This window comes from Nuphar pumila, unplaced genomic scaffold (assembly GCF_984573655.1).
Source record: "Nuphar pumila unplaced genomic scaffold, dmNupPumi1.hap1.1 HAP1_SCAFFOLD_467, whole genome shotgun sequence".
Lineage (NCBI taxonomy): Eukaryota > Viridiplantae > Streptophyta > Magnoliopsida > Nymphaeales > Nymphaeaceae > Nuphar > Nuphar pumila.
This window is the reverse complement of record NW_028323358.1, coordinates 22,642-34,063: the sequence shown is the minus strand read 5'-3', so window position 1 is coordinate 34,063 and position 11,422 is coordinate 22,642. Positions and strand designations below refer to the sequence as shown.

At 49.9% G+C, this 11,422-nt stretch overlaps 1 protein-coding gene across 1 annotated transcript; it reads right to left on the bottom strand.

The window, feature by feature from the left end:
- Positions 1–2,813: 2,813 nt before the first annotated feature.
- Positions 2,814–9,341, bottom strand: LOC149810210 (CMP-sialic acid transporter 4-like). The gene is made up of 7 exons (XM_089994375.1): positions 9,254–9,341; positions 8,139–8,333; positions 7,121–7,320; positions 5,846–5,995; positions 4,901–5,067; positions 3,724–3,931; positions 2,814–3,050 (listed from the first exon to the last, which is right to left on the bottom strand). The coding sequence occupies exons 1-7, from the start codon at positions 9,339–9,341 to the stop codon at positions 2,814–2,816; spliced, it is 1,245 nt and encodes a 414-aa protein (XP_089850501.1).
- Between the last annotated feature and the right edge of the window lie 2,081 nt (positions 9,342–11,422).

Sequence of the window (11,422 nt, the reverse complement as noted above, 5' to 3'; positions counted from 1 at the left end):
CCTTTGGTTTGTGTTTTCCCCTTGGCAAGCGAAGTAGGTTCTCTCTATGCCTTTGGCAAGTGAAGCTGCAAAGGAAAAAACAAGTTCGAACCTTGTTGCACGCCGAAACCAAACGTCACTTTTAAAACAGGTACGATTGTGTTTTTGGATTCTCCACACGCGCAGCGATAAGCTTCGGCGCACCTTCCCCTTCCGCGAGGACCTCGCCTATCTCATATCTGTGAATGCAACATCTCAAAGCTTCAGCACGCCCTCAAAGACCCAAAAGCCCACTTTGCAAACTGCCATTATGTTGTCTTTCTCATTATCTATTATGCCGCAAGTAACTTGTTCGAGTTGTTGCCCCCGAGCATCGTTGTGCCGCTGAATCGGGCAACCATGTTGGCTTTGTGCAAACTTGACGAGAAGGAGGAAAGTTTTGCGCCCCTGGCATATGATTTGCATGTTTCGAAAAGTATATACTCCAAAGTAGGTCGACTGTTGCCACATGCCTTGTTGCTTGTGTTTGAGCATAGTGGCAACGGGTTGCTCTGGTTACCAGGGGCCTTGTTGATCATGCTGTTGCCAAATTTGAACTGGCAACTGCGATTATTTGTGGTAAATCTGCAACTGGGATTCGTTCTTGATCTGATTTTTGTTGGGCTTCTCAAGGTACTCGTGAGGCGTTCACGACCTTCTTATCACAGCGTAGGGGGGGAATACAGTCATACGTTCGATGCAGACAAGTACTCGTTTCCGAGCGGACACGCCTCAAGAAGCGTTCTGATCGCCATGATGACGTTAATCTTCCGCGGCTTCTGGCGCCCATTCACGGTGTACATCGCTTGTCTGTGGGCCCTGTGCACGTCGATGTCCAGGGTGCTTCTTGGAAGACACTACGTCACCGATGTTGTCGCTGGTGGACTGGTGGGTGTGGGCGTGACGGCTTTGATATCTCAGGTGTGATATATATGTTTCGTTGATTACTTCATGGCCGCTGTCAAACAAGCACAGGCTGCCACCAACGCACGTCCTGGGCCAGGACACCAGGCATGCATCCAAACACAGTGCCTCAATGTCCCACCAGACCCTGAGTTGTTCCCCATATAGCTGCGAACCATAACATCTGTTTCCTTATATTTCCAGGGAAGTATCTTCAGTAGATATATATCCGTTGGTAAGTAGCAATCTGGTGGGGACAGGCATGAACGCTATCGCTGGTAACTCGCAATGAGTGGTAAATGAGCCGTTGAGACAGTAAGCTGAAGCAATTACCGTCGCAACAAAAGCGAAGCGCAGATAACGATGTATCTTTTCACAACACTGCCGATCCACATGGAGGTTAGCAACTCCAAGAACTGCTTGGGATCAGCAGAGTTTACGATCATGCGCTCTGTACTCGGCATGAAAGTTGGGAAAGACATCCAACCAAAAGGTCAACCCAGATCCCTGCTGGCATCTGCATGCTGCTCCTCGAGCATGGCCTCTTGAACACAGTCACCATCACTGTCGATACCACGCTCTTTCCAGTGGCGTTTTGGCCCCAGATCACGCAAGCCTGGGTTTGACTGCAGCGAGATACCATAACAAAATGTTCAGTTAGGCACTGACCTGTGCCCCCACCATCTTTAACCTGTGGTACATATTTTAGCGTTGCATGCTCATGCATATCCAGAGGCTACAGATGGCGGAAAGGCAAGGCGATGTACCAATGAAAATCATGCAATTTGGCCAAAGGCAACTCCCGATGCCAATGACATGTGTCAGTTGGGGCTTGGTTGCTGCTGGGATGCATCCAGCATGGAGTGCAATGGGGAATGAGTCTGGGGGAGCCATCCTTTGCCGATGATTTCAAGAGCTGTCCGCCGCACTTTTTCTATCTACCATCGTTCAACTCTCAGCTTCAAAGAGCCGCCATCTCTGGGCATGATGGCGATTCATGATTGTTTAAAATTTTGGCAATACTGCCGTATCCACGCAGTCATGAGCATAGTTTCAACATACTACTTCCTCACAATCGCCATCATTGCTGGATCGGTATGGTTACTTCTGTAATGTGCAAAGCACGGCGTGCACAAGATTTCGGACCAACAAGTGATAGCATAATTGCGTGAGTTGAGATGAGACTGTTCTCTTGCAGGGCCGGTTTGATGACTCGTCGCTCTCAATAGGCAGGAGTACGATTGGCATGGTGTGGAGAGTTTCATGACGTCTTCTGGGACACTGCCATCCTCGGTGCTGCAAGGCTCTCGGTGGTCAGATGGGATGTGTCCAAGCCTTGCAGAGAAAACTATTTCTTTTGTTGCCTGTCTTTTCCCCAAGAAACGCACCATCAAGGTCAGCGGTTCATACTGAGCATTTGCCTTGGTAGTTTGAAGCTGTGCCCCCATTCCATTGGCTGCATTGCAAGCAAGTGGTTTCCTTCTCGCCTGTAATGTGACCTTGAGTCAGGAGCCCTTCCATTGTCTGTATCATAAGGTAGTGGTTTCTTTGCATTTTTAGTCTGTAATGCTAAGAAATTGAGGCTAGCGGAGTGAGTCTTCCCATCAAGGAGCAATGACACCAGGAGTATGTGCCTCGGTTGTAACTTCAAGACAAGTAATCCAGTACTCTTCGTTACTGCAACAAACGCATGCAAGATCCTTTTGGCTGATGAGATCATCATTACACAAAAAGTTGTGACAAGGAGGACTCCTTCGCCCAGAGTATACCAGCTACAAAGCCCGATAACGAAGGGAAACGAATTAACAAGCTTGCAAGCTACTTACAATCAGAGCCGTTCGTAGCATGCTGCGGAGTCAAGAGCATCGTAAAAGCATAAGCAAATGGCCTCATTAATCCATGTCTCGCAGAGATTTGGCCTTGTAGTTGAGGAAGGTGGCAACGGTGACAACCATGGAGCCCAGCACGAACGGCAGTGTAAGCTTGAAGCCTAACAATGGCACAGAGATTATGGTGGTCACAAGCATGGCCACTGAGGTGGAGTACACCTTGACGATGTTGTCCGCATACTTCATGACCATTGCTACAGCCAAGCCCGAGAGGGCGTGATTGATGACCATCACCCACACCTGCAAACTGGTGTAAGCTCGGCGCAGCAGGAGGAGGAACAAGTATGGAATGAGGAAGGTAGATAGTATCTGCTGTTGTGTTCCACATGAATGCAACCGCTATCAAGCGTGAATACAAAAAACAAGACCGTGCCAGGTTACGGATAGAGGATAATTGTGTACCGTTTTACACCACTACAGCACCCACTTGGACGTTGGCATCTACAAGCACGACACGGAGGTCGATGCTACCATTGCCATCCCCCGAGACAAACTTCTTCTTGTTGTTGTTGGACTGTATATGCCGTGTCTTTACCTGAGACATTTGGGTCTTCCAGCTAACCGTCCAAACCAGTGGACTTCCAGAGCTGCGCTCAGTGCATTGCGAGATTGTGTTTCGACGCTTCATTTTGTCCCAAAAAACATGATTATCAGGCATCTGGACCCGCAAATGACACGGTCTGGAAAAGCGCTGGCTTTGCTTCAGGATGTGCGCCTGACCGCATGGGTGCAATGTGATAATGGCATATCCGCAATGGAAGCACTGAACCAAACCCCCAAGCTTCCTGCATGGTTGCACGTGACAAACGCGTTTGAGCCAACACTTGACCATGTCGAAGTGAAGTGGCATGCACTGCGCTTTGCAGGCTTGATTTCACCAGCAGACATGGGCGAGCAGGGGGGAGAGACGCACAAGGAAAGTGAAGCCATGGAAGAAGCCCTTGGTGGTGACAGCGGTCATGTCGTACGAGAAGATGGTCATCATGTTGAAGAGGATGCCAAAGAAGTAGAGGTAAAAGTTCTGCACGTGAAGGCTTCGCTGGGGTGTCTTCTTGATGATGAGTTCTGTATAGACGCCGGCAGCCCCAGACAGCAGTGCCATCACAATTGCCAGCAGCATCCTGCGATGGAATCTCGCTGAATAAAATTTAGGTGCATGAGGTAGTTGAAACATAAATCAAAAGCTGATCAACATTTGCGGATTCTTTAGTGTTAATGTCAAGCAGCTTAGCAAAAACTACATCTACAACTATAGCTAGGGTACCAGCTTCTCGATGACGGCGATGCCCACGCCCTCGGCGCAGACTGGTCCGCTGTGGCGTCCACGACAAAGACCTGCCCATCTACCTGGTGATCTGGAAGTTGAGGTAGGGTTTGGCTGGTGAACACAAGCCACATGTTGGTGTGCCCTATTTGTAATGACATGCGGATGTAGTAGTGATGTAACAGAACTGGGTATCCCGGCCCGAGAATTGACATGGGCTAGCAAAGCACTGCAACGCCGACGCCTAGCTCCCCAGAGACTGCAAGCATGGAATGCGGGAAGCCGAAATTACCAGAAAGAACGACAAGGCACTAGCAACGTCCCTAGCGACGTTAGCATCGCTGGCAATCCTCATAGCCACGCAGAAGTTGACGCTTGAGTTCCCGGCGCACCTCGTCCGCCCGTCAAACGTAAGAATCGCCACCCAGTAGACAAGGCTACGTGCCTAGAGCTTAACCTTACAATGTATGATGGGCCGGAAATCACACTGGGAAGAGATATGGCTACCCAGACCAAATTTGATGGATACACGACTTAAGAGTCTGAAACAGAGGAGCCTGCAGGGCGAATGAAGGTCTTGTTGTTCCTTGCAATAAAGCCTGAGTTTAACCAATGTAGCCAATTGATTCCCAGCACCCCATGACAAGCATTTGTATTGCCTGGTAAGCATGCCCCTTGAGCAAGGGCAAAACCGGTCACGGTAGCTCGGTGTAGACACACTCTTTCCCACCCATTTACATGCATTTTGAGATATATCTGGACACGCCGAATGAAAAGCGCTAGCGCCAAAGACGAAGGTGGGCAAGGGAGGAAGTTGGCAGCGCACCCCATGCTGGAAGTTGTGAGGACATTGTCGGAGTTTGCGGTGGTTTGAGCCTCTGCGCACCCGAGCGCGAGCAGAATGAGAGCGCTCCATTGGATGGAGTTCAGGGGCTGACCCAGAAAGAGGCGGTACAGCACCCCGGTTGAGATGATGTTGAGATTCTTCAGCACCTGCAGGCCGTGTGTCTGGCTTAGGCTTTCGCTAGGTGGTATCCTTTGCAGGTCCAAGTGCCTGAAATGCATGGAATTTGATGTCGCAGTTGAACACTGGTCTGGCGAAGCGCTGTTCTGGCTATGGTGAACTGATCCGAGTTTTAACATGATTAGCTTGGAGGTGGGCGAGTGTCCTGTTGTCACGGTATCATGTCTTTAATGATGTGCTTGACTACGGCAGACTGATTCCAAATTCTCACAACTCGTTGAGATGATACACCTACATATTACCTACCTAAAGATGGGACATGTTCCTGGGTATATAACCGTGTCTTCGAGTACTGAGGTACAGCCTGCAACACCCTGTACTCGCCCTGTAGTACAGGCTGCACCAGAGGGTGGGTCCGAATGCCATCAGCGCCTACCTATGAATAGCTTGATCATAGGATGGATGGGTCATGAACACAGTCCAATGGGAACTAAGTGAGGATGAGGCAATGTACAGGATTATTACAGTAGGGCTGCCTCAAGAATCAAGGTTCACATGGCAGAACAGTGGTGTGGCTTGACATGTTTGCATTGTCGCGGTCTCACACGCCTAACAGATGCAGCAAACCTGTCATCCCATGCTTGCCAGCCTTATTGCATCACGTTTAGCTAAAACAGCTAATTCGCTTACTTTAACGCTGCAGTAGAGTCTTTTTAGGGCGAATATTCAACATGACTGCAAGGAGACTAAGATGCTGTGTGTGGCAGTCAAGCAGTGAGCAAGCATCTTCTCATCGTTTGCACTCACCTGGTAGGAGGGAGCGTCGACGTAGAGGAAGATGTAGTACTGCAGCAAGTTCTTGACCAGATATAGGAATGCTGGAATCGGAAAGACGTGGATTTCTTGCCAGGTTGTGGCAAGCGTGTTGTCCTCATTCAGCCCCGTCTGCCCCCAGATCTACAAGAAACGTGAGATTGTTGACAGGTGCATACGCAGTATTGGATGGTGGTGATGAAGATAACAACTGCATGTGGATGCGGTAGTGTTGTAAAAAGATAAATCATTACATCACATAGATAATGGCAGGAACTAGACAACAAGAAACAAAAAGATACATCATCGTCATCATATGGTCCAGGGCTTGCGTTAGGTGATAGTAATGGTAGCACGAATTCCCAAGTAGTTCTTGAATGCCTTGCCAATGTCTAATGTGTATGCGTTGTCTTAGTAAAAAGATTCATCAGTCAATCATCATTCATCTAACAAATCGTAGAAGTTGCCAATGACTACGAGGATGCGGTAGTGTTATGAAACGGCACTTCATCATCACAGATTCCATTGCACGCGAGGCAAAATGCACGCGAAAAGCTGAAAACCGCAGAAGCGTAAATATTCTGAAGACACAGCCTCACTGGGAGTGCAACATGTAACTTGCAGGACATGCAGGTTTGAAGGTCAACCAGACACCTTAGAGCAAACGTGCCTGGTTGTCGTTCAACCATGCACATCATGCAGTGAGTTACCTCATCAGGTGTTACACTCATGCATTGGCTGCTGTGTATGGAAGAAGAGGAGGGGGGGGGCAAGCAATTCCAATGACTAGCCACTTTTACGCCGCAAATGTAAGGTTTGCGGCGCAGTTTCACATGCGTGTTGGATCCATACAATGATGAGGATGATGAGGATCCGGATGATGAGTAGGAGGGGAGGATGACGAGGACGATGAAATCAACTGCATCCTCATGGAAGTTGGCACATCTGACTGCAACTTGGGTGACACAGTACTGCACAAACAAGTGCGCAGTGCTGCTGGGCCTCTTCTGTCTGGCAAAGAGCTCAGCTTCAGTGAGCACAAAGATGCGCATGTCAGTGTGGAGGGCCTCTCGTTCACAGGCTTCCATATCCGTAAATGTGGGTGGGATGTGTGGGAGGTGGGGGCTGCCTGCGTGTTGTCCATGGGAAACAAACAGTGCATCGCCAGGCTAGGTCTTGACCCCAATTGCTGTCCGACAATTCACGAATTTTCAAGCATCTGGACCCACAAATCACATGGTCTGGCGAAGCCATGGAAGCGAAGCACACCACTCCAAGCGAGCACAAGGACATGCCAGCTTTGAGGACCTCTACAAGGAGGTTGGCACTTGTGGGGGAGTACGTGAAGCCGCCCGTCGTCTTGGTTGCCGCGATGAGTAGGCCCTGAGACGACGTCAGCAGCGTCAGTGCGACAGTGACGATGGCTGTTCGGCTGTATCCGCCCACAGTTCCCATCAGTGAGGGAGGACCTGCATGCAAGGAACCCATCAGCACTGCAGTGCACCCTGTTTACGAACAAACTGTTCCGGATCGCTCCTAAATAGTCAATGGTGCCTGACAGGACGCCAGCTAGCTTCTGCATCAGTGCGTCGCAAGACCGTGTGCTTTGCGGGTCTACATTCTTTTTCAATGCATGAAGTTTGGGGATAATACTAGGGGTTAAAACCGAATCTGGCGAGGCACGGATCCGCATCACTCTCAGGCAGTACATTGTACACAGAAACGCACTCAATCTCTATGTGTTGATTGTCTGTGTAAAATCCATCACACCCATTGTGAGGCGACACTGAGGTGCATGAGTGCAAGTCGCTGCACATCATTGGAGATACATGAGTAACCGGGTGTCCTCAGCTTAGGTGTCCTCAGCTTAGGTAAAGAGAACCAGGTGTCTTCAGCTTAGGTGCACTTTGGATGTATCCAAGTATACACGGCTCAAGGTGCATTGATCTGGAGTGATGAAATTTCGAGAATGACTCCGTGACAAGGACAGCACCTTGGACTGAAGGGCCTGAACGCTAGCCTCAGTATGTACCGCTGAGGAATGCCGTTCTGCCCTATGCCTCAGCGAGTTTCCCATTTTCAGCTCAAACAGCAATCACCCCTATGAGCAGACTGAGTTATCAGGATAAATTCAACCTGGCCATCGGCAGGCACAGCTTACTGTGCTGTGCACATGTGTACAGTGGATGTCTGCTTACATGCAGTTTGCACAAACCCATCAATGAGGGAACTAGATTACAAGGCGCATGTAGGCATTATGGATGGCCCTAACTGTCGCTGTGTGGACCTCCTGGGGAGATGGCAAGGAGAGCGTCCTTTGCTTTAGGAGTGCACAGATCTTCAGGGTCCCTTGCCACAATTTGAGGAGGCATGGCGGACAGTGGAGGACTGTTGCCCCCCCCACGTTTTTGCACTTGCCACAGCATTTCAAGACTATTTACGTTGAGAAACCGGCCTTGTGATTCACTTACACCCTCACTACCTGCATGCAAGCCATGGACGCAATCAGCGCTGAGCGGTTTTTCGCGACTTCTGAAGTTGAAAAATTAAAGTCTCCGGCAGAAAATCTCTCGATTTATCTACAAAACATTATTTTTCATGAGTACTTCATCATATTTGCAGCAAGACGGATGCACTGTGGCATTGAAACAGAAATTGTCGCAGAATGCACGACGTCCGTGACCGACTATCAGCATCACTTCCCCGCTATCCGTCCGTTCCGTCGCCATAAAACGATACAGATGTAATTTAATTGTGACTTTATTGCTTTTTTCTCCCTTAAATCTGGTGCGGATGTTGCGTCGCCAATGTGCGTCTCTTGTTTGAAACGAGCTGCTGCGCATATTGTAAGATGCAGCAACGGTGTAGCGTCTCAATACGCTGTATTTCCTGAAAGCCCAAGAGAGTTCAGATGACTCAATTTGCAACCATTTATAGTTTCCCAGGTGATACAGAAGAAGCTTCATATGCGTGGGGTGTGCCTGCATAGCTGGCGAAGGTGCTCGTACCTTTCAACACGACAGCAGGTTTTGTGTGTACTCCATGTGACAACCGAATGGAGAACAAGACAGCGAAGGAACGTCTTGCAATCGCTTAGGTGAAGCAAGCACTCGTCACAAAGAGACTCGTGTCTGGGCAGGGCTGCACATGCGAGTCCCTAGGACATGGGAGGTACCAGTAAGCGACGAATCCGGAACAGATGCACAAGCAACCATGATGACTTTTCATAAATCTTTCCCTTCAGAGCGAGCACCGAAGGTTTCGGCGACCTTGCTTTCCTAGATGTCTGGAGATAGGCACAATGGAGTTGGGCCCGCGTGTTGACACTACGTCGGGAAACGAAGGTGCGTAATGAACAGCTAGGAGTGCATTCGCACGAACAAACTTAGGGGTTTCACGTACATGTGCTATCCAAGCAACAGATTGAGCTGCACAGAAAAAGTTGCATGTCCGCAAACGCCACTGCTTCCTGAACGGAGTAGAAGCTCATGCACGTCCTTGAAGCAGATCGAAAGAATCGATAGTTCTGATTTTTGGTTAAGTTTAAACTCTGTCTCAAACGGCATTTCCCCTGAGGTGCCTTCTAGGTTGTGGTTATAGGAAACACCAACATCTATTGGGGGTACCAACACCTTGCCACGTCTTACAGCGACCGTGCTGGAGATTTGCACTCGAAATATCGGATAATCTCATTCTATTGGCTTACGGTGGTCACAGGCACCTCGGCTTGAAGTGTAAGTGTGAAGAGCGGCATAATGGGAGCAGAGACTATGTTCTTTGATGCATCGGTGCGTTGCACGTCCCTCCCTCCCTGTATCTGGCTCGAAATCAGTTTAGAAATTGCAGACCTGCTAGCGCCACTCTGCTCTGGCTCCACTAGTAGGTATCGCAACGTACACGCCTGACAGACTCTCCGCCTTGGCACATGATGACTGTGACGACCCCAAAGCGACCTAGGAAGCCAAGGACCTAGGAAATTTATCATTTTGAGAGCGTTTAGATGATGATGGCCTCAGAACATGCCCCCGTGTGCCAGATTTCGTGGCCTAATTTGAGCTGCGCCTGGCACAGCCCTGTGGACACAACCCCTGGGTTGTTTCCAGTTCAACATGTCTCAGCTCTGAGGTTTCTCAATAACAGCGAACCTAGCGCCTCCAAGACCTCCCAAACCATGAACCGCCATTGGAATCCACCAACCTGCATGGGCGCCTCCGAGCTACCTGACCATGCAGCCACACAAATTCTTAGTTCACATCCGGGTGCGGAAGTGATTTCCAAGTTGGTGAGGCAAACTCCCCAGATGCAAAGCCCAGGCAACACACCAAGAGACTAGTCACAGCGCGAAGAAGCTTTGAATGAGCAGTACGGCTTGGGCAGCGCATGTCAACCCACTGCCCAGCAAGCGGCACAGCATCTAGGTGATCAGCTGCATTGCAGGGGAGAGATGGAGAGAACTTGGCAATGAATACTATGGCCGGGGGTCCACGTGGGGGAGTCTGTGTCTTCTGCAGTGCTCTCGGAGAAACACACACACGCAGCGAGGGCTTCAAGGACCTCAACAAACGCATCGACAAGTTCTTTCCGATGCGAGACAAGATCGACGCAAAGCGCGATTCGTTGCGCGATGGTGGCCGAGGTTTTGTCTCCCTCTCAAAAGCGCTCGACAAGAACTCGGGAATGACGCTTCTCGTCATGGGCAACCCCTCAAAGCCGCTGAGTACCTCAGAGAGCGACCGCTTGATGCAGTACGTCCTCGATGGGGGGCACTTGTTCGTGGCGTCCACGGAGGGCGCTTCAAGGACTGCAACCTCAATGGGGTGCTGAAGCATTTTGGGATTGAGGTGAACAAGGACGCAGTCATCCGGAGCGTGTACCACAAGTACCTGCACCCTAAGCATGTCTTCATTTCCGACGGAATTGTCAACCGCGCCATGTAGACGCTGTCGGTGCCCGCTCTGGTGCGACTGCCGACCCCCTCTGTCCGGTCTTGCGATCCTCCAACCCTTCTGCTGGCAAGTCACCACATCACTGACCCGCCGTTCAGACTCATTTTCAGATTTGGCCCCGATGTCAAAATTACTCCCGAGCTGCTTCCTGATCGTACAAAAACAATGGATGGGACAGCTGCGATTCTTGGCCAACGTGTACATATCTCGAGATAGATCCTTGAGAGATGCTCATACACTGTTCTCTAGGGAAACATCTGAACGATTCGTATGCTTCAATCGGAGCGGAAGTTTCTGGGGTGACAAGCCTAGGGTGCCGTTCTGTTCAAACGTTTCAGCTGCCTGCCTTGCCATGGGCATAGATAGACTTCTTGTTGTTCGCATCTTTACGCATTTCAGTTTCCTCAAAATGTGGTGGTTACAGTGCAGCGGCAATAGCAAGCATGCTTGCTCGCGTATCGCCATGCCACGGTACTAGGACGCTTGCAAATCATTGTCCGTGGGCTGGTAAACACCGAGACTATGGTTGCCAGTGTCTGTTGTCCCCTGATCATCCATGCAGGATAGCATTTGGCCATGTCGTTCGAGGGTCTGGGTACCTGAAATTGCATGCATATTAGGGAGC

Bases quoted from the DNA above. Each gene is read 5' to 3' on its own strand.
- LOC149810210 (XM_089994375.1), bottom strand. From the start codon at position 9,341: ATGAGCTTCTACTCCGTTCAGGAAGCAGTGGCGTTTGCGGACATGCAA. The intron at 7,321-8,138 runs GTCCACACAGCG...CCTTGCATGCAG, and splicing joins CCTTGCCATCTCCCCAGGAG to GTCCTCCCTCACTGATGGGA. The intron at 5,068-5,845 runs GTGAGTGCAAAC...CACGGCCTGCAG, and splicing joins TCGACGCTCCCTCCTACCAG to GTGCTGAAGAATCTCAACAT.